We start from the raw sequence: 23,917 nt of genomic DNA on the forward strand, positions 1-23,917 counted from the left end.
ATTTTATATTCTAAAAACATTAAAAAAGTAAAAGTATAAAAAAAACATTGTAATATATAACATTCTTTCTCTCTTTGAAAAAGTTTTGTAAGCTTGCGTTGTTATTCAAATTTGTCCCTCTTTGAAATATTCTACATCAAAGATGGGTCACGATAGAAAAATTCGGAGTCTCATCGAGTCGACGTTGCGTGCATTAGCGTCCGATACAGAATAAGTCTCCAGACGCGCGAGGTCTCAGGGCGAATGTCAAATGCAATCACTCTCAAAAGCCGCTCACCCGGGTTGGAGGATACCCAGAACCCGGCTTTGTCAGACTCTGCGACTTATCGTTAGAGGCCGCTGTGCGTGCGTGCTGACCGTGCGTCTGCTCGTCTGTGAAGTTCATCTCAAAAGCCACCGACGTGCGGCGGCTCGCTCTCTACTTTCCCACTCTCTCTGCCACCCCTCAAGACTAACCAACTCCTTCGCGTCCCCGTTTCTCTTTCTACCGTGCTCTTTTCCACCACCCTGAAGCGTCCTTGTCTGAATATCGCGAACCACGATCTTCGTTTCGCGCATTACCGGCAGTATTATTCGCATGCTTTATTATCACGTTGGGGGTAGTTTTTATAAACAAACTTTTTATATTTTACATTTAAATGTTACATTTACATATGTATAATGTGTTATACATATTATTTATTTTTAAATTATTTTCAAATATTTCCAAATATATAAACTTTATATTTATACGCGCGATTTTTTAATAATAATTTTTTTCATTTCTACCAAATTTGAGAATTTGAAATTAACAGAAATAAAATACTTCAGAAAGGAGAAGAATACACTACTAACAATACATACTAACAAAGAAATTCATTTGTATGGGATAAAAGGGAACTCATGACGCTACTTTGGCTTCATGCACGACTACCTTCGACGAACTTCGACTGAATCTTCCCCAAGTTGTAAAATCCGCTAGCGACTACTAGATGGCACTAACAACACACGCGTGTATTTATTGTGTATGTACCGTCTGTTGAACAATAATGCAATTTTAAATCCCGAGTATGTTTCTTAATTCTGTTCAAACTCTGGAAAAATGCGACAAACGTGAGAGGCGAGCGTGAGACGGTTGCGGGTCGGTCGTGTTTTCCAGTTCGCGGCGTATCTTGCGGGCATTGAGTCTTGTTTCGCGCATTTACCGGCGGTTTGTCGTTGTGATTTAGCTATCTGCTGGTAGCGTTGAATTACGATGCGCGCCTCCCGCGCGGAGGGTGGCACGTAGAGACGAAGGGAGTGCTCGCATAAAGAGGCAGAGGAAGAGAGAGAACTCTCTCCGACATACCACCACATCTCGCCTTCTCATCTACTTACTTCCTCCGTGCGGCCGGTCTCGCGCCGCGGGACTTGTCGCGAAGGCAAAAGGCTCTCGCTGCGTGCAAAGGCTAAACACCGAAAGTCACTTAAGCGTGTCTTGCCAGCGCCCTCGAACGGTGTTTCGTTTTCGAGTGGCATGGCTTGTCAACTTTTACGCGAAAGCACCGGCGCATTCCTCTTCGGTGATCAGCGCGAGTTGTTCGCAGCCTCAAACGAGAATGATCGCTGATAACGTTTGCCTTTGACGTATCGAGAGACATACCGGATAAAAGTAGAGCTTTTATCAATATGTGTTTCTCTTCAAGCATTACAAATTTATGTACACGCTCCACTAATCTAAAAACAGTTATTTTTGTAATATGTATATAACTTATATAATTAATTTTATTCAATATTTTGCGGTGCGATCTAGTGAAAAATTTAGTTAACGTAATATTGTAAGCACAGAAAGAGAAGAGTATTTAGTCCGGCGTAAAAACATTCGCTCTCGAACTTAATAATAAAAGGGTGAAATTAGGATATTCTAGGTCAGGTTTTTGAACCGTTTCTAATATGCTCTAACATCGCTCGAGCACAATGTCTACAAAATCGTAAATATCGGCTAGAGTTATTGTGTGAAAAATCTTACGAAGATTTCAGTTCTTTCAAAACTTCCACTCTACCGCGTCATAAGAATAGCACATGTATTTTTAACATATTTCCTTGGCGAATAACGGTGACTTTTCTGACGTACTTGTCAGTCGAATGGAGAAGCAACAAATCACCTGGTAAACATAAAACTACGGATCCATATGAATTGGCATGAAGCTGTGCGGATGCGCTTTGATGTCAACCTACTACCATCACCCGCAAGCGTCACCAGAACTTCCTTTATGGCAGCCATCGGACATCTGTCATGCAACCGTCTTTTTCTACGGCTAATTTATTAGCGCTTCTTACAGAGAATGAGAGAGAGAGAGAGAGAGAGAGAGAGAGACGGAGAGACAGAAAGAGAAAACGAGAAAAAGATCCAGCATAAGAAAGATGAGCGGCAGCAAGCGTAAGCAACGACGTCGTCGACCAAGACGTAAATCGAGAGACGGATCGGTCGAATACGACGGATTTTACGAGTCTCGAAAATAGGGTGCGAGAAACGCGCACACGTTTGTTGTTTCGTGCCCGCGCATCCATTGCGAGACGACGAGAAGTCTTGAGGCCGTTAACCGACTCGTTCTCAAATCGAGATATCGACGATAAATGTCCACGGAATCATATTTTCCACGTCGATAATTATAACATCGTAATTTATTCGCATTGTTCGCAAAGGAATGATACTTTTAACACCTGTGAACGCGTGTGTTATGATGCGCAGCGGTGACTCAAAGAGTTTCTTCTTACGCAGAGATTACGAAACAACGTTGCTTTTTATAAAAGAAATCGAATTGTTTATTTATTAATTTTTAATTATTGAGATTATATTATTGTAATTTTTCGCATCTTTTCTTTCGCATAAGCGATATATTTTATAAAATAATTGCATTTCCAAAAATAAAATTGTAAAAAATATTGCGCAGATTAAATGCACGTTATAATCGTGCAATCCTACAGTTCTTTTGAAATGAGAATACTTTTCTCTCGAGTACAGTTAGCAAGTCTCTCATACACGAAATCAGCATATCGTACAAATATGATGTGGGACACATCAGTCTGTCTATTGTTCCTCAGAGATTCTATCAATAAACATGATAACCGCAACTCGTGGTTTAAGTACACGTGTACCAGATGACCCGACTCTGTATGACGTCGCAATGAAACTTGTAAAGTGTCTGTTTCTGCCGCATGAATTCTTGAGCGGCCGTCATCGATCACACTTATAGTTTGCGTTACTGGCGAAATTCAAATGTTAGTCACGAGATATCGTCGCGGCCGAAGGACTATAAAATGAAAAGCACGGAGTTCTTGAGCGAAGTCTCATTTATCTCGAGATATATCGTATTCGGCGTATTTGCCCGTCGATGCGGCATTGCGTGTAAATCATGATCACCGGAAATAATGGGAGCCGATTAGAAAGCTGACTCCGTGCCTGATCTATGGGCATAACGCGGAAATCTAAGCGCCGAACCGTTTCGCACGCGGATACGTCTTTAATATCTGCCGAAGATAGCTCTTCCATTCGTCATCGTTTCTTCCGCGCGCAAAAATCTTAAGAACCAGCTTCTGCCAGGCGCGTACAAAAGTGCATGATTGCAGCAGTAACTGAACGCGTCTAACGGCATTCTCACGTCTCTTTTTCTCCCGCAAAAAAAAATCATTTCACTTCTCAATCTGTGTATGTTCAGTTTTATCCTTGCTATTACATGTCAATTTTTATCATTTGTACGTAAATATTATTTAATTTATTTTATAAATTTGAATTTATTATATATTACGGTCAAATTTGCAACAAAAAATAAAAAGTACACGTGTATGTGCACAATGTACTGAATATGATATAACAGTAATAAAAGCGCGTGGGATACTTTATAAAGATTGCATTAGGTATGTCTGTTGACTTTCACACAATTAATGCCAGTGTTCCATTATAAAAAGCATAAAATTAATCGCGTCTTAAATATGACGCTGTCTGTTTAGCCTTTCATACGTTGCAGAGTGGATAAATATACGTTAATCCTAATTACACGTAATTCCTTTCTTCCCTAAAACATTTTATTTCAATATACATCCTAAAGAACTTTTGCGTAAAACAAATAGTTTTACAAACTCATGAATATTTTCTACACAAATTACATATTGTAAAGAACACAAAATTTAAAATTGTTTTAATTTAAAATGAAAACGCTAAGATCCGTATCGAATGTGTTATGCATTGTTCGATTTAATTAATATATTAGATTGCTTGTTTTTATTCTTACCCGTAACAATTCAATCTCCATTAACACAAAAACGTAAAGCATTACAAACGAAACACGATATGCGAAAGTTTCTCCCATTTTGAACTAAATAATAAATTTTTCCTGCCTTGCTCACAAATGCGACCGAAAAATCACATCTTTTTCATCGATCTGAAGGATTTATAGGATAAGGATAGTTTATGGTCTTACAGGCAGCCTTGTTTGAGTGAAAGTTGCGCAATAGGTGTCAACTATGCTGAAAACTATGCTTGTCAGACGGGCTTCACCTAAACGAATGAAATTCTTATGTGGAACGCAGGTACGTATGCATGTCCATAATAAAACAACTATGCATTTTGCAGCAATTTGTTTATCTCAGATAAACGGAAACAACGTAATGGAGACAACGCACTCTACAAATCAACCAGCAAAACGTTCTTGACGAAAATTTTCGAGAAGATCTTTTTTTTAGCTTGGATAATTCTTTTCGGAGCATTTATTAGTGCAGCAGGACGTTTATTTTCTTAATGTGCAAAGGTTCCGGATGTGGTCATTTAGTACTTTAGTAGTTTAGGTATATGTTCAGTTCGAATAGGGAACTTATGTCATTTTATGTTATAGTCTCCTAAATCTAAATTTTGCGTTTTCTTAACGTCTTTATAAATTGTTTTATTACTCTCTCTCTCTCTCTCTCTCTCTCTCTCTCTCTCTCTCTTTCTCTCTCTCTCTCTCTCTCTCTTTCTCTCATTAAATTATNTCTCTCTCTCTCTCTCTCTCTCTCTCTCTCTCTTTCTCTCTCTCTCTCTCTCTCTCTCTCTCTCTTTCTCTCATTAAATTATAAATATATTTTATTTTTGCGTCATAAAATATATTTTTTTCCTATTTTATTGAGTCAAAGTATACAAAATTATAGAATAAATAATTAATATAAATTCTAAAAGATAGTAAAAAGATATTGTGGGAAAATTATATTCTAGAAATAATAGCCAAACTTCATGGGATTTGCATGAACAAATTTCAACTTGTTATTCGATCTTTATGCAATAGGTTAGCGCATCTTAAGCAAAACAGGTTAAAATTTAGAAGAAAAATATCAATTTGTTTTTATGAAACAAAAGACAAAACACACTATTTATAAAGCTACTTATTACTCAGAAATAATTTTACATAAACGCACACATATACGAAGTTAAATAAACTTTTTACTACGTAAAAAAACATTAAAAACTTTCAACTGTCTTGATATAATATATTGAAAGAATTTTTGATGTGCAACTAATAACAAAGAAATGTGAGCTACTGTTTTCAAGGACGTGGCAGGTGAAGTATTAATTTGGAAATGTCTAGATGATTCGCGTGTGAGTCAGGAATGCGTCTCATTAAAATTGCAAAAGAAAAGACGTGAACTTTGGGTCTGGATCACAAACAAGTTTTTAGATCGGTTTGCCCGCGGCTACATACGGCAAATCGATACGTCTCGTAAAGTCTTTCGAAATCGGATGCAGTGTTGCTTTTTCAGGAACGGTCAAAAATCGATTGTTCTACGTAAGAGAGAAAGAGAGAGATAGAGATAGAGGACGACAAACGAAGTGATAGCGGCGCGACGAGACATTCTAAATATAATTGGAGTCCGACTTCAGCACATTGAATAAATGAGATATGTCTGTCGGCGAATCAATCATCTTCATTTAGTTATCCCGATTTCGTAGTCCACGATAAGTCTCGTCGACGAGAGCATCGTGCTACATTGCCCCGCTGTTTTCAACTTTCCGCGACCGCCAAAAATAGTTTGCACATTTCCTTCTTTATGAATGAAGCTGGAAAGTCGAGGCGAGAAAGACATGCTTATTATCTTTATTCTTCTAATTGCGAAATAAAAAGATTTAGTGCATTTCGACAAAAAGATCAAAGGAAATGAGATCTTAATAAACAGTTCTGTCCTTTCGTATTGACGTTATTTTCGATGTTAAGCACGGTGTGATTACTCTTTTTCGATCAAACAAACCAATGAAGACGTGATGAGGTATTGCTGATGCAAATTTCGGGCATGGAAGCCCGAAGGATGCATCGAGGCTGCACCTGTTGCATCGAATGCGAATGTTAGTAAATGTTGTATATCTCCTTCACCAAGTCCTAACAAGTAGTTCGGAAAATTGTGGCTTATGATCGATTCTAGTATTTAAAAATACAACGTATCAAACCAATAATAATTTTAAGACATCAAAAGAACGCGTTGTAGCGCACTTATCAATGCAAATGTAACCCTAATATAAATTGATGTGATAGCTTTAATTAATGTATAGATATAAATGTTATAAATACTAAACTAATATTATAATATAGCTATATAAACGCTATTTAAATGCACAGTACAGTTTAAAAATGTATTAAAATCGCAGAATGTTTCTATTAATATTGATTGAACTGCAACAGTCGTTATCGGAAAATTCGTCAGTCAAAAACTACATTTTTATAAACATAAATAGATCACCAACTTCCAACATTATAAAAACCATAAATTCACAAATATATGCGTGCGCGCAATACGCCACACATACAATACATTCATTTTTTAACTTTACTCCTAGTTAGAGCAATTAGAAATATCGGTTTTTTGTACATTACTACTACTTGCCAATATATTTGTACAAAATAAAATATATTCATTGGCAAGAACATGGCGATGATTACTTCACAATATATTGCTAATTAGATCTCTCGCCATATCAAAAGCTTGATCGCACGATCGATAGATCGATTCATAGGAATCAACGTTTCTCAGATGCTTTCACCGGAATATCGTAAATTAAACGGGGAAATTAGCAGCGCGTTGTAGCTCGACGACTTTGCTAGCTATATTTTGTTATTTCCTAACCCGTGCATGTCTACTTTCGCTGATCGCTTCATCGTTTTGCATGATTAGAAACTTTCGCATTTTTCTTCGGTTCGGACAAGCTGTTGATCAGCAACTTCCAAATTTGAAAGAAATATCAGCGTATAAATCTTGGTTGTAAATGTATGTTATCTAGAAATAATAACTAAACAAGTCGTAAAATTTGGGAAAGAGAAATCTACATGTCGTAAAAACTTGATGTTTTACTTGTTAATAGATCAGTGGTGCTCACTTGATTGTTTTGGGAGGAGATTGTGTTTACCATGTAATGTATTACATTGAGTGAAATTGCACAAAAAAAGTTTCATTTAAACCTTGTATCGTGACAACACTGCGTCGAATCGTCTTTTTTGCTTTCTTTTCTCCCTTATTTTGTTTAGCAATCTCATAAAATATTGCAACATGACTTGGGATGAACAGTCCCCGAATGAGTGTACGTAAAGTACAACGATTACCTCAGGAAGAAGACCGGATCGTCTCGATACTTAGGAAGCTGCCGAAGATGCCTGAAACTGGAGATGCGAAAAACCGTAACACATAGCAAAACTTCGTGGACTACCGCAAATTTATGTACGCCGGCATCGCGTTGGGATACGCGCGCACACGAGATTTATCGGCGCCTGGCCGAGTTTAGGTAAGTTGAGTGAATTGTAAATGTTTCCGGCAAGAGAACTTCACACCAAGATGGCGTACCTCCACCGACGAGGGCGAGTTTGTTTACGCCTCATGACTCCCCACGTGGGAAAGACAGCATGGCGCGCGTCACGGCTTCAAACGCACAAATCGTCTCAGCCTGATGCGGCCTCGGCCGCTTCACCCATCTGTCGGGAGATTCAACGCAATGGCGTGCGCGTCTTCGACCTTACTCAACAAAGGTGAAGATAGTAAGCTTTCAGTTTTTCGGACAATAGATGTCGTAAAATATTGTAAAAAGAAGCTGATAAGACTTTTATTCGAACAAGTCTCATAGAAAGAAGCAACAATTTATTCCTTTTTTATTGCGTATTTTAGTGTTGTTTATTTTATATATAGTTATGTAATTCTATATACAGAATAGATTGAAGGAAGTACTCAAATTTTAAGAGAAAATATAATGACTCTATTTTCACTCATCTAATATATCTGGCACTATTTTTTGTCTAAACTCAGAATGTTATCTTGTACCCAAAATAAACATTTTATATATTTTTTCAAATCTACATTTCACAAGTTGCTCATAAAATCCGAAAATACAAAGGTGTACTCAAGAAAACGAGTTTTATTGATATTTTTTCCTATTATAAAAGCATTCTAAAAAGTCCTGACCTCACTAAGTCGCATAAATTTATATGTTGCATTTCGCGTGTACCAAATTTACTCAACAAACAAAGCTGTACAAATTACATCTATAAACAACAAAATAGCATTTTATTCAATTCTTAATTTATTATCAGCGATTGAGAGAAACATAGATTTATAGAAAAAATATGTATACAGAGAAATATCTCATATCACATGTACATACATATATATTTTAGATGAAATATGTTTTAATAGGTTAAAATTATAACTTGCCAATAAATTATATAAAATTTTTTGTGTTGAGTACACATCACCGCAACGCAAAAAAGATATTTCATGTTTTTTAATCCTTACATTAAACATTTTCCGTGGGATAATATCCACCATGTACGACAGCGGTGTAACTTAGGAACTCTGGCAATGAAGGACGCGTGAACGCTAAATTGGCCGTAAAAGGCATTCTACGACTTTATGAAAACTCTCTTACGATCGTCTAGACATTTTCTTTGTTTTTTTTCTTGTTTTAATTAATCCATAAACACACGCTGTACAGAAATACAATAAATTGCTGTCATGCGCATCAAAACTTTTTCCTTGGCACAATAATACTTATGATAGTCATCGACTAGCAGTTCAATCAATCTCGCTGTGTCACGCTAATTAAAGTTTCGTGTCAACTATTTTTTTAAGCAAAACGTAAATCATATCAGGTAGAGATAAATGGCTAATCCAGCGCGTGGAATTTCCCGCGATTATTCTCGAAATCACGCCGCATTCCACGTGGTATTCCACGTGGTGGCTTCACGAGTTTTGTTGACGAATCAACGACAGTGGAACGTCTTGGTCGAACTTTGTCAGTCTTGAATTTTTTCATTTTACACAATAAAAACAATCAACAATTTTAATCCGATTAAATTTTAAGTAATCAACAAATTTCTTATTTTACAAAGATGCATTGGTAACTACTTAAGTATTCTTACTCGAAGAAGAAACTTGAGGAACTTTATTGGATTTTTGGATCATCGCCTTTCCGTTTGATTTAATCGGCAAATTTCTTCCACGTTCCACCGTCGCTGCTAAATCTGTGTTGGCATCTGTCCACTCACATTTCATGCGTTGCGGTGCGTGCTGTTTCCTTCGGGGCATCTGCGTCCTTCGGGAGTGCTCGAGTATCCGTGCGGCCTCCAGTTCTCTTCGCCTTGGCTGCGAATCGGTTGGTCCCCAAGAAGTCAGGCAGTTGAGAGCACCGACACTACTTCAAAAAGTGTTTTCCTCCGAAATAACTACCTAGGATAGTTCGCCTTCTCTTCTGTTACACACTTGTGGTCAGCCAACCGGGCACGTGTCCCACTACCTCATTGTGATAGCTGACGACCCGCTCGTCGTCAATGACGTAATTGTTGCGATTGTCGTCATTCTATTCAGAGCCTACCAGCACCTGTGTATCTGCGATACGTTCACGCGGAACTAATTGCAAACCGAAACGACAAAAACACGTGTAGTGCGACCGGGGAACATGAAGTTCCAGGATCTCTTTAATTCTTTCTCTCTCTCTCTCACTCTTGCGATTTCATCTATGCTCGCGTTGTATTTCGGAGCAACCAATGTTGATGACCCCGCACGTTCACATATATATATTGGCAAATAAATATTAATTATTCCCGCGCTTATTGTGTTCGTCACTACATTCTTTGCCAATATTATCACACTGAAGTATGAATAATTCTTTGTCTCGTGATATCGGAGCAATCACTCCAAAACGTGGACCATCTCTATTGTGCACCGATCCTTGTGGCTCAACACTTTTCTCTGTAAGTAATCATCAGTCTCACTCGTCACTTTCCCGATCGGACGCCATTCATACCGATACGCGATCCTCGCTTCCGACGACCGCTATCGAAATTGCGTCAAAGCTATCTCGCGAATAGATCGGTAAAATCCAGATTATCGCGTGATAGCCTCTACAAAACGTGTGAACCGCTCCGCGTACGTGAATGCAAAAGATTTTAAATAAAAAACAGAAAAAATTGAAAAAAATGAAAAAACTGGATAGATAACGAAACAAGCGAATGCACATGCATGTGATAGAAAGCAAGAAAACGCGGTGGCAGAAAGAGCGAAAGAAAAGAAAAAGATTTGTAGAACAGAGAGATAGGGTGAGACAGAGAGAGAGAGAGAGAGAAAGAGAGAGAGAGAGAGAGAGAGAGAGAGAAAGAGAGAGAAAACGAGTGAGTGAGTGAGTGAGAGGGAGGGAAAGAAAGAAAGATTCGGAACGCAGCAGACGGAAAAGAAGCGGGGAGGAGGTGGAGGTGGAGGCTACCGTCGTTCGTGGATCGCGAAATCGAGCGGGCGGCGGTCCAGCGCTGACTGACTACGGACTGGCGTCGCGGCGGCAGGCCGTGTGGTGGGGGAGACTCCAGGAGTAGTAGTAGTCCTCTTTCCCTCCTCCCCCTCCTCCTCTTCCTCCTCCTCCTCCTCCTCCTCCTCCACCGCCTCCTCCGCCGCTCGTTCTCGTTTCCTCGCTTGCCCGTTCTTCCTTGCTGGCATCACTTGCGCTCGGCGACCTCTCCTTCCCGCCTTCCGTCGCCCTCGTTCTTTCTCATGTACGCGGTCGCGATCGCGTTCGCGGCGTGCGGCTCGCGAACGAAGCGGCCGACGAGGCCGCGGTGGTCACGACGAAGAGTGGAAGGGGCACGGGAAGAAACGACGGTGGGACCATGCACCACGGCGAAGAGTGCGCGTAGTGAATGAGTGAAGCCGTGGGGGAGGAGGAATCGTGCGCCTCGTTCTCCGTCTCGTTCTCGGTTTATCCATACATGCACATCGCGACGCGCGAGGGGACTTACGCTGTTGCAGCGGCGGCGCAAAAGCCAGCCACTCTCGTCTGTGGATGCACCGAACGCTGGCGGATGCGCTGCTCGCCGCAACGTGGCACCCACGCGTCCCTCGTGACGGATCCCGCGATTTTCCACGTTCCCGCTTTTTTTACAGGACGTTTCGCAACTCGTAGATATTTCGAAGAGAACTATGAGAGATACTGAAAGAAAAAAGTCGATTTCTATATGAGACAGGGCCCCATGACAAATCTATGGGACTACAATCGCGCTCGCGCATACAGGGGGAGGTCGGAAAAGGAGGCGGGGTTCTCTACTACATCGGCCTGCGCGAGGGAGGTGCACGGGGAAACGCTGTTCTGGCTACAATAGTTCCTATCATCGACACAGGAGGCGCTACTGCACGTGCAGTTACGGTGCTACGGTGACGCAAGCCGCACCTAGGAGTTTCTCGTTCATTTCCTCGGGAACTTTCGCGTCGTAAGCTACTACTGGTCGGGGTAAGTACTCGATCAGTGTTGTCTGTTACCGAAATAAAACTGTATTTCAGGAAAGGATTAAGGAACTTTGTTATTGATTATATTTCGAGTATTTTTAAACCTAACCTCTAAAATATAAAGTACAAATTGTCTTCATACACGTTGCGTATATAAGCGTAATTTTGATATAGTGAGCGACATAACATTATCTTTGATTTATATATAGATGATGTAATGGATGTTACTATAGTACTAGGAAACATTTATTAAAAACCTGAATATCGATCGTTATGTGTGATTCTTCATTGTTACCGACTGTCAAAAAATAGGGAATTGTTAACAAGTGTTTACAATCTTAAATAAATTATATATATTTGAGTTTTCTTATGAAAAACACTTTCTAATCTATGATTTCTTAAGAAGATTCATTCTTCATTTTTGACCTTATCATTCCGTTTCTTTCTTTTTCAATTACTTGTTTTTTCTTTGTGATTTTTCCCAAATCTCTTTTAAACCCCAAAACAATCCCAGAAAAAGCACTATTTTTAAAGAAGTCCACGATGCACATTTCTGGCACAGCAAAACTCGTTTTGGCGGGTACCGGTGGAGGCGCTGGCAACATTGCAGCGGTGTTGCGGAGTGAACCGTACCAACTGGCGGGCAGTTCCCGCCTACTAGGCGGAGCTCGCATGATCTATAGCGTCATAGAACATCCCTGCCGCTGTGGTAGGAATCGAACGGCAACGCCCACGGCTTGGAACGTGCGCGCTGCACCCCCGCTGCCGTCGTTGCCGCCACCACCGGGGGCCGAGGATGTTTATGCTTTTGCTGCCGCGTCTCTATCTAGTTGTGGCCCTGGCACTGTGCTGTTTCTCTCCTCTTGTCGTCGTCGACGACGACGACGACGACGACACCGCTATTGCTATCGTCGGCATACGCTGGCTTATCCTTCGCTCCTACCATTCGGCGCACGCGTTCATTACTGCTAAACATTCTTGTCAATTAAAAGTGCTCCGACGCCCAATTTACCGGCGGTCGTCTGTCGTTCTTGCAGCGAGCTTGCTCCGCGGATCGGATATTAACGATGCTAGCCATGGATGTTTTGTTCTTCTTTTTTTGTTTTTTAGCACTCTTTCTACTCGGATTCCCGGGCAGAAGGGCATAGTCGTACTTATGGGCTTTTCGTTAGCGCGCGCATGCAGATGTACCTTGGTTTACGATTATGGCGTTGGCTCTCATTTTCGCGGAGACCAAAGAGTTCCACACAGGGGGGTATTTCTTTCCCGCAATGCAATATTACTTTTTTAAGGGGCGATATGTCGATAGATATGCAACTATGTTTTCATGGAAAGTTATATAAAATAGTTAACTTATTCGTAGTTTATATTCTTGTAATTTTATCATATAACTGAGACTTATACTGACGTGAATTCTCACGTATAGATATGATTCTTTGTTTTACATAGCGAAAAAATTCTTCTTTTTATTAGTTTTGAAATATAGATACAAGCACTAGAGATAGAATTTTTCCAAACGTTTATATTTGTTTTGTGAACACAAACTGCATACATAAGAGCAAATCACACTCGAGTTATTATTTCTAATTGTGAGATCGCGTAAGTTTCATTTTAAAATTGTTTGTCGGCAAACATTTATATATCTTAGCTTTTGGGATCATCTTTAAAATTCTGACAAATAGGATATTACAAAGAATACTTTATTTCAGCGACAGTCGTGTCGTTTTCACAGCAGAGGTTCCTACTCGCATCAAGCCAATTCGACGACGGCGACGTTCGCGACGCGACATTTACGAGATCGTTTATTAGGTGATGTTCTCATCGGGCAACTTGGCTGCGGAGTGAACATTCGCTTGTTCTTTCTAGAAACCGTTTTCCCGACTGAGATCCATGCCATATTTGATCGCAAAACTTGACCAAATATCGGCAAAGTTTGCGAGACAAACAAAGTAGTAGTCAGAGACAATAAATATGGAGGCATAAATCACGGCCGAATGTAAAAACTTTCGCTTATCCACTTGCAGAAATTTTCTAGCACCAAGTTTTTATAAGATATAAAAAATGAAAAAATATTATTAATTTTATAACTTATATTTTATTTTCAAATGTTTGATTAATATTATTTATTTACAAAATTAAAATTGAAGCGGGCACATAATTTTTCGTTATTTTATTTTTATCAAAAGAAAGTCTCAGTTTCTAAGAGACCATCTCGTACAAAACATATAAGTTCTATACGAATTTCTCGAGTGTTGCAATGTAAGATTCATTCGCAATACAGAATTCGTATTTGGCTCAAAGAGGTGAAAGGCTAGCCGAGTGTGTCGACAACAACGTCCGCTTGTCGAAGAAAGTACGTATCTCGCAGTCACCTTAGATTCATGAAATAAATTCCTCAATAAATCATTAACTTGTATGTTTGACTGCTCTCATAACTTTGCAATAACTTTTCTCTGCGCGGAACGTTCTGTCCAGGCTAATATTTCTTCGGACGTCTTACCAATAGCAAACTTTATCTAGCCAGCGCACAACTCACAGCATTGTATACGATCAGTACGAGTCAAAAAATAATATGAACGCGTTTCCCAAAAAAAGACAACTACAATTATGATTATGCATGCACGTTCTAGTTTAATATTTTTGGTGTCTTTTTGAAACATAAAATTATTTTTAAAACCTCAGTAGAGAATGGTCTCTCTGAAATATATATTTGTTGTTTTATCTTCACGATTACAAGTATTCCTAAAAACAATATTTTTTTTGTTAATCAACGACAAAATAAACCTTTTTGTGCAATTCCGCAACGTCATGGTCAGCGATGAGCGGCTGAAAAACGGTTTCGTGTGCATGTACAAGGAGTGAAATGCATCTGTGTCTCCTTTTGCTGACTGCGGGGGTTCCTTTTACGAGCGCGCTACCAATGTCGGTGGACGCATCCGGAGATACTAAACTTACGAATATTTCGAAAGGCGTCCCGTTATGCAACCGACAATGTGGGTCACTGCACAAGTCCGTCGTGCGCGCGTATGGTTCCATGTGTAACTATGTGTGCATACGTACTTGGTCTGTACAACCAGCTTCCCTGCGGGATCGAAATAAGTGCGCCTCGTAAAATCAACTAATACTGTATGTCTTTTTTAAGAGCTATCGCGGCGGCTAGCGCCTATCTCTCGACAATAACGCGACAATTTTAGATCTTAAATATGTCCAATTTCGCGTGAATGTAGCAAGCGTATGTAGACCGTCAGTCTGATTCGTCAATCTGTCAGACAATGACAGGAGATTTATTTGATGTAACGCCGGTGTTTTGGATAATATACGATTTTGTCATTGAGAGAGAGAAAAGTTATCGCAAACTGACAAAAAAACAAGTTAAACATTTATTTGAGGAAGTTATTAATAAGAATTTATTCTGAGAATGTTCACATTCGCGATGCGACATATTTTTCAATGTTTAAAAAACTCCTAACGCAACGGCGCAATAAGTATCGCCTAGCGAATAGCGAACTGACATTTGCGTAGGTGGTCATGTTTGTGTACGTGTCTCTATGTGCGTGATCCACGCATAACACTATACGACGAACGCAACGTACACGATTCGCGTGTACACGCTTGAAAATAGATCTACTATCGACATTTCGCTTCTCGCGGCCATAAATTCGGCCGAAAAAATTGCGTATACGAAATAGTTTACAGACGTCGATTGCCGCCGTTTAAATACTCCGCGTTTGTTGCCGAGTTGAATTGCATCTGCGCGAGTTACAGGCTTTTACATTTATTTTTTTTTTATCATGTTCAGCATGTGTACTTGTTGTTTTTTTTTCTTTTTTTCTTTTTTTCTCTCTACTTGTCTTTTTTTCTCTTTCTCTCTTCTCTTTTCTATTATATTTTTAAAGTTTTGTCAATTTTGTCAAGAAGAATTTTTTGATGTTACATATTTTTTATTCTTAAATTTGTAATGAAGCAAATACTCTGATGATAGAAGAATTTGTGAAAGAATCGTTCACGGAGGAATAATTTTCAGACTTGTAGTAACGCGCGCCAATTGAACAAGAAGACGAAGGATGAGGGTTTTTCTTCCGTCCAACGCATCGCGTGAAGGAAGCGTCGCGAGGATTCCTCTCCCCTTTTTTTCTTTTCCCCTCAAATTCCACCTTTTCCCCGAGACCTCCATGAATTATCCCGCACTCGTTTCTCTCGAGCGGCGAAAAGAAAGTCGGTAAGCGAGAAGGGCGAAGAGAATAGAAAGGTTTGTCGGATTCGAAAGGAGGGACTAGAAGCGGGATGAGATGCGGAGGTCGCATTTCTTCAACAAAGTAACCTTCACGTAGTTCTCGAAAATAGCTCGAGCGAGCGATCGAGTCGGCGATTAGAATACCTTCGGGTGCCGGATGAGAGAAGATTGACCGAGACCGGAGGCGGCCTGTTTGAAAATAATTGCCGCGATGTTTCGACGTGGAGAAGTCGCAGACAAACCCCCCACGGTCCGTTTGTTAAGACTGCTTTTTTTTAGAATGCTGATAGACCTCGTCTATCGCGTCACTTTTAACTTCCAGTCTAAAAGTTCATAAGCTACATCTCGACATCGAGAGAAAAACACTTTTATTGGAGAATACTAATTAGTGTAATTGTTTTTTAAATTTCTTGAACTTTTATTTTTGGATGAAACTGTAAGATGTACAAAGTTAATCCAACCATTTGGTAGGATGCAACATCCTACCAAATATTACACTTTTTAACTGAAAGAAGATAGAAGAGAGAAAGTGAGAGAGAGAAAGAGAGAGAGAGAAAAAAAAAGATTTTCTTATACGCATGCTCTTTCTTTCTTCCGGTAAAAAATGCAATTTTGCATATGTTTTAAGATGATAATTTTTGAACAGCAGTTACTCTCTTACTCTATAGGTATATCTACGATATGTAATTTATCAGATAAAGCATGTAGGGAGAAAACACTATATAACCGCGTTAAATTCTTACATTTTTATTGATTATTTCTTATCTTTTATTTTTGTGGTTTATTATTTCGATTCTCGGACACTAACATATTTCTGTCCGTGTTAAAAAGTTACGGCTGTAACAGACTTTACCCGAGCTCGTGTGCGACACGGTACAATTTTTCATAGTGATGCGAGCGATAATATTGTGAACTTGGCGAGTGTAAAGTACCAGAAACGCAAGCGCGCGGACTGCTGGTGTGGATGGAAGACGTTAATTTATCTCCCCACTTTTGTAAGAAACGTTATCGCACTGTAATTCGTTCACGCACGTCGACATTCTCTTAACGTAATTAATCCAGCTACTTGTGCAAGGAACACTTCGATATCAAAGAAAAATTATTTCACGCCGCTTAATTATGATACTGCAAAGTGGCAATTTAAGTGAGATATGAAAGTTAATTTACACGGTAAAAGAAAGACAGGAATTTTATTCAACTATTGCTTTATTAATCTTTTATCTATGCTGTCAAGAACTTGGTTATAATATATATCGCATTTGAAGTTCATATTGAATGTTATAATCTGTTAATGTAATTTTGGAAAATAATGCTTTTGAATTTGTATTGTTAAAAGTATTGTTTAATATTTGCATTTATAAACATTAACACTTTAATGTTTAAAAAATTCTTAAATAGTTAAATTATTATCTAGTAATGCATCTTCTTTCTCTTTCTCTTCGCACCGTTATAAAAAAGCGTTACGCGCTCGTTAGACGGAATAAAAGTTTTATGACTCGATCGAGGGGTCGTTCCTGGATTGCGAGGGTAGTCCAGATCGCGCGTTTTATTTTTTTTAACAAGGATTATAGACAGAGAAATCTAGACGTTACTTTATAATGTGTTGATTGCAGTCAGTAAATTGTGTATTAAAACCGACAGGGTTAATTAATGTGCATTATATATAAAAAATGAAAAAAAGATACATAAATACCTCTACTTAACATAGTACGGCTTTTATTCTACATTGTGTACTTATGAAAAAATATCAAGAAAATATTCTCTCGTAATTGTAAACTTTTGACAGTGTGACATCATTTAATAGTTTGTCACAAACCTTCGCAAGTGTGATCCAAACGTATTTGAAGTAACTTGTTTATGCAATTCTGTTTTTTTAGACTCGCTATGAATAATAATCGTGCACTTTACGAGAAAGTTCTGGCCACGCGAGAAGTTTGTTTCACGAAGTTATTGACCCCCTCTTTAACATCTTTTTAACTTAGAATCCTTCAGGTAATCCTATTAAATACGTCAACAACACAATCATAGTGCTCGTCAGTATCAAATTGGTTTTTAAAACTCGAATATCTTTAAACGCCTTGCACGTAAGAAATCTTCTCTTATCCCAGCTACAAAATGCAATTGTCTCATCAAAGATCTCAAGCGAGGGAGATCTCGGACGATGGGATCGTTCCGATTGGTCAAACAATCGAAAACATTTGGACCGAATTTGAAGTTGCTTCGCATGTCCGGATATACCGAGGATCCCGATGGAGACAGCAGGTCAGACGTTGAGTGCTAGCCTAGCATACAGCGCCAACATTCGTAGAAGGTTCGTTGCAGGGTGTGCGGCGGCTACTGGGGGGAGGGGGCGGGTGAGAAGGGAGACGAAGGGGGTGGCAGTTGTCGGCAGTAGGGCGAAGGAAGAGGCGGAGGAACGTCGAGAGAGAAGCCGAGGTCCGTCGGTATCGATCGGGCGTCTGCGGTAGATTGACACGTGTCATGGCCGCCTCTCTCGGTGCCGGGAGAGAACGAAAGGAAGGAAGGCAGGCGGACGAGGAAGAAGGACGGGAGCCGCCGTGAGAAGCCGCGGAATAAGAGAGAGGGAGCGAGAGAAGGAGCGGCGGTGGCGGCATAGCGGCGGGTGGCGCGGCGTCGAAGGTGGAGGAGGACGACGCGGGGGCCGTCGAGTAGGTGGCTGGCCGGACGAGGGCGGCGGGAAGGGGGACCGAGGGAAAAGGACATTAAGGTGCGTAATAGCCAGCGGGGCGAGCGCGCACCGCCGCGGCATCGATTAGACAGAAGCTCCCTCATCCCATTGCTAGAATGCAGCCCACCTACCACCTCCTCTCTGCCACCTTCAACCACCCACTTCCACCCACACAGGGGTCCCCACGACCACCCACCTCCACCCACTCCGTCGAACTGGAGAGCCCCCGAGTACGTGCTCTACATACACACTCGCGCGCTTATGTCAGTTCCTGTCCTGCTGCCGGCGCTGCCACTGCCGCCACCGTTGCGAAGAGGAGAGAACGAGAGGGAGATAGAGAGATGGCATCGGCGGGTGAGAGTCGGTGGATCCGGGGTGAAAAAGAGACAGCGGCTATACGACGAAGGGTGGCCAAAGCCACCTCTCTCCCTCTCTTTCTTTCTCTATCCCTATTCCGTAGCACCTACACACACGCCGTTGGGGACACCATCGTCTAACGTCGTTATAAACATTAACGGAGCGGCTCAATATTCCCCGGACCTTGCATCCCCCTGCGTCTACCTCTGGTCCATCTCCCTTCTCGGGCAAGCCATCTCTCCCTCACCCCACATTGCTTGCTGGACGCTCGCATACGACAAGCTCATCTTGCTACGGTTTCCGGGTCCTTCGTTGACCCTACGAAGGGTTACCTAGTTGGTATGCCTCGGATGCCCGAAGTCGAAAGGGTGTACTCGTCACTTCTTAGCAAACGCGCGAAACATTGAATGCTACCTGCAGCGTAACCAGTTTTCGAATACAAGAGTCCATCTACCCGATAATGCAGGCTTTTGTCCGAGAAGTCACTTAGTTTTTCTAAAGTAGAATTAAATTTCGTTTAGAAAGAGAGAGAGAAAAGAAACGCAAATATAATATTTGAACCATAATGATTTAAAAAAAATCAGAATGATAATAATGAAACATGATAAACTAAACAATTGAGGAACATTTATCTCTCACATGTCCTTTTAATGAAATTCCGTTTTTAATAACAAAAGATCAAAGTAGTAAAAGACTTATTAGAAATTGTAATTGAAGATAAAGAGAACGAACGTTGACATTTCTACTTACAAATACAAACAAGTCAAGCAGAATTACATTAGGGAGATCCGGTCGATTTCATACGATCACTCGGTAGATCTCATCGTTCCTGAACCGGGAAGAGGAGAGCGATGAAAAGGAGGTTAAGAGAGTCTGCGGGAATGGAGTCGTGGCCGCTTACGGCTTCGGATCGAGATCGTCTAATTTCGTTCGACGAGTCCCGCAAGGATCCTTCTATCTGTCGTCTTCTCCTCTTTTCTTCGTCTTCCGCTCGCTTCTACAGGCTTCAGCTTCCGTGACGAAGTTGTACAAAATACATTATTGTATTAGGGATTGCGTTGATTATTGTCAATTATAGCGGACGTTAAGAGAGAAAGAGAGAGGTCGTCAGATCCTTCGATCATTCAGATTAGTCATGCTGATTGAAAGCACGGTAATGCTGTTCTCCTTAGAGATTATGGTAATCTTTAGCCTGTTGTGTTAATTACTTACGAATACAGACAAAAGGAAAATTGTTGTTCTCTGTATATTGCAGATCTTTTTTATGCAATGAGAGGCATCTATCTTATATAAACTTAATTACGCATTGTTACATTTGCGATTTTTTTACAATTGTGATATATTATCATGCAACAAAATGTTACAAAAACATTCAAAGTCGTCACATTACTTGCCGCGATTTTTCGATTTTTTTCTTTTCGATTAGATTGTAAGCTCGTTTTAAGGCGCTATCTCGTGTTTACGCGAATCTTGTTAGCAGCAGGTGCGCATCCTTTTTCCGCGCTGCAATCGGTAATTAGGGATTAGTCATCGACGATCCTCGATCAACGACGACATGAACAGTTAGCTGATAGTGGCGCACGATGCGTCAACCATGGATATTATATTGACGTATCGATGTCTCAGCGGTGTTCACGAGCATTGCCCAATTAACGGCTTCGTCCTTGTTTTTCCGACAAATACTCGTAAATCTTGGCGAAACTGACCGTACAATTTATCTACCCTCCATAATACTCGCAGCGCGCAATCGTATTCTTTATTAATGTCGTACACGTGTTACATACGTGATACGACGGATTTCTACGAAAGCGTTCGGATTTCGAAGGATCTAATTTGTCGTATCATCGTGTTTTTCGTTATTAGAATTTGCTACATTTAGTCAGTATTCTCCACGCACCATATAGTGACGAGAAAATACATATATATAGATTTGCAAATGTTTTCTTTCGAGAAAAATGTGAAATACCACACATATTGTAGAATCGCGAAGAGAAGGTATTTTGCATTCAGGAAAATTCGTTATTGAATATTACGGTTGTATTATATAAGATTACAATATGTTTTTCCTTACTTCAGTAGTTTCCGTTACATCTCCCTCGAATATCGAAGAAACAAAAATTACAAAAAATTCTCCGAAGAATTTTATTTGAAGTTTACTTCTTCTCGCACAGGTGTATCGGCAACGAGGGAATAATCCACGAAGGGTTCTCGTTCCATCCCTTCTGTTATGCGGCCGCGCGTGATACGCGACATCCGATCAAGCGCGGTTAACCCGGGCGCTAAGTTGGTTTTGCCGTATAGCGGAAACATTTTTGCAACTTCTCTCAACTATACGCAAATCGAATTTTAGTCACGTCAAAGGTAGACTACGAACGTCGACGAAACCGGGATCCGGGATATTAGCCTCGATCAGACGAAGAGGGAAGGGGGATGGGGAAAGGGCGAGAAATGGCAGAGAAAAGGAGAGGACAAGGGGAGGAGGAGAAGAGACGGTACCGACGAGCATGTTTCGGAGCCGGATGGAAATTTCATTCGCTAGTTTTCTCCGCTTAATAAGACGAGAGACGGAGCCACGAGGTCGCTGCCGGTTCGCAGACTTCGGAAAGGGGAAACAGAAAGGGCGCAACAAGGGCGGGGGTGACGTGGAGAGACGCACACGGGCTGCCGGTGCGGGAAAGAGGGAAAACGCGCGGCGGGAGGGAGGAAGGGTAGGAGCCACGAGAGAGCGGCGGGGGGTTGCAGAGGGGCGGCCAGGACTGGGAGGCGAAGTGTCGTCGTCCGAATAACGGCCAAGCGGCATCGACCGATCTTCCTGCCCCCGGCCCGCACGAAGCGTCAACTTGTTTCCCTTCTGCTGCGCGAATATCGGACCTTCAATTTGCCCACTGCGGTCCGCTAACGCGATTGTCCTCAGCGAGCTGTCCATGACGCGGTTGTTGCGTGACGCGTGATCGGGGTATGACGGACTAAACGGGTTCTCGAATTTACTTCGGGGATGCATATGCCTGAAATCGCGAACAAATAAATTCCTGTTGTCGAATAAGCAAACACAGCGAAACAATAATTAAATAGCGTCGATTTTGCGTGATCGTTGTTGCTTTTACAATATATTGTTGAAATTCAAAATTAAATAGTATTTTTAAAAGCTGCAATTATTTTTGTGCGATAGAATGCATCTTTTTCCATGAATTTTAGAGTATTCATACATATAGTAGTAATTAAAAAGTGTTTTTTTTATCTTAATGTAATTCGATGTATAAGTGTTCACTATTGTGCGTTATAAAAAGTAGTTCTTTTGTAGTTTTTTTTTTTTTTTAAATTACGTAAGCAGCATTATTCTCATTATTTTAGATTTGTTGTCACCTATAATCAGAGCCAATGGAAGACTACGAAGATGACGATGACACGCACTATTGTATCAAATGCAGTATGACAATACACGGCCTCGACAATTACGTGCGGCATCGGCGCTCGGGCTGTCGACCGCCTGACGATAAAAAAGAGACCTTTCACGAGTCACCTTCAACGCCGACAACAGTGTCCTATCCCGAAATCTTAAACGCAGACGCTTTCTTCAGTTCGCTAGAATTAAAGAGTAGCGCGAAATCGAATAATCGACGTGACGCCGAAGAATCTGCTTTGACATTGTTGGAAAAATTTAAGAAAGATGATAGAGAAAAAAAAGACGAAAAGAAAAGTCAGATGGATTCCGACGAATCCAGCGTGAAGGATAAACTTCACAGCATGCTGCCCGCTGTCAGCGACTTGGATGATCCAACTGATCAATTATGCATCCAATCTCTCAAGCAGACCGATCGAAAAAGACAAGAAAATGTTCAACGAATGGAGTCCGATCAGCAGAACTGGTTGGAAGACACAAGTGTCATTCTCGAAGACCTGAATCTGAATAGCGAGAACAAAGAGATACCGAAATTCGGGTTTAGGTTTCAACAGGGCAGCGTCGGGGAAGACTCCGACGACGACGAGGAAGATTTGGAGGACGACGATTTAGAAGAAGACGATTCTTATTCGGATTCTGACGACGGTGAAAATCGGGAGCGTCCGCCGCGAGGCCATACCGGCGGTAAGTGGAAGCCCGAGCTCGACGATTTGCCGCAGGACATGGCACATATGCATGAGGACGACGTGGATCTCGAGGATGATCATCAAGAACATCCTCCACCGACGTACACCGGCGGCAAATGGAAACCTGCGGAGACATCGCAAGTAAGAAGAAAAACTTAATTTTAGAAAATGAAATTCTAGAGAAAAATTAATTGTTATAAATTTGAAATTTTTCTATAAGTGCATACTCATGAGACGCAAGCAATGATGATGATGTGTTAGACAAAAAGATATCGACCATTACAGAAGGATGAGGAATATGAGAGCAAGGACACGTCCGGACAGCCGCCGCCGGAGCACACGCGAGGGAAATGGGTGCCGGGTGCGCGAACGGATATCGAATCGGGATATTGGTGTAATCCTTGCGGTAGGAAGCTTGCCTCACGAGTGGTCTACAATCGGCATCTGCTCTCCGATCTACACGCCAGAAGGAGTATAAGAGAGATTGACAGAGATATCATTCCATTGAGTGAAATAAATTTGCGTAGTAGAAGACTGGCTGCCCGACAGACAGCAGTAAAGGTAATCCTAAGGACATGTTACGAACCTTTTTTATTTTTATTGCTCTACTGATATAAAAGATATATAATATAAAAGCGTATATTGCGGAATACCTTGTATATCTCTCATATATTAGATTTTTTACTTTGTTTAGTCATTTTTTTATGTTCAATTATACAATATCGACACAATAACACATGAATATCATACTTCAAAACATATACGTAAAAAGACACGAAGAAAAGTTTTAACTTTCTAAACCATAAAGACCGGTTAAT

At 40.7% G+C, this 23,917-nt stretch overlaps 2 protein-coding genes across 6 annotated transcripts in view; one reads left to right on the plus strand and one right to left on the minus strand.

The window, feature by feature from the left end:
* The window catches only part of LOC109855031 (protein tiptop), a 131,057-nt gene extending 120,294 nt beyond the window's left edge, over positions 1-10,763 (minus strand). For 2 of the 3 annotated variants that reach the window (XM_020428838.1, XM_020428809.1), the window contains exons 1-2: positions 10,724-10,763; positions 9,510-10,212 (exon numbers count right to left, since the gene is read on the minus strand). In XM_020428838.1, coding sequence (XP_020284427.1) covers positions 9,510-9,549 — 40 coding nt within the window. In that variant the 5' untranslated portion in view covers positions 9,550-10,212; positions 10,724-10,763. Of the gene's footprint in view, positions 1-9,509; positions 10,561-10,723 lie in introns of those variants that run through there. The other variant, XM_020428818.1, reaches the window with a different exon arrangement.
* An 830-nt stretch (positions 10,764-11,593) lies between these two features.
* Positions 11,594-23,917, plus strand: part of LOC109855827 (zinc finger protein 729) — a 36,052-nt gene continuing 23,728 nt past the window's right edge. The window contains exons 1-3 of one of the 3 annotated variants that reach the window (XM_020430466.1): positions 11,594-11,737; positions 22,365-23,240; positions 23,361-23,660. In XM_020430466.1, coding sequence (XP_020286055.1) covers positions 22,392-23,240; positions 23,361-23,660 — 1,149 coding nt within the window. In that variant the 5' untranslated portion in view covers positions 11,594-11,737; positions 22,365-22,391. Of the gene's footprint in view, positions 11,738-21,886; positions 21,970-22,364; positions 23,241-23,360; positions 23,661-23,917 lie in introns of those variants that run through there. The other 2 variants (XM_020430485.1, XM_020430476.1) reach the window with 2 other exon arrangements.

This window comes from Pseudomyrmex gracilis, unplaced genomic scaffold (genome assembly GCF_002006095.1).
Source record: "Pseudomyrmex gracilis isolate BER0280 unplaced genomic scaffold, ASM200609v1 scaffold_3, whole genome shotgun sequence".
NCBI lineage: Eukaryota > Metazoa > Arthropoda > Insecta > Hymenoptera > Formicidae > Pseudomyrmex > Pseudomyrmex gracilis.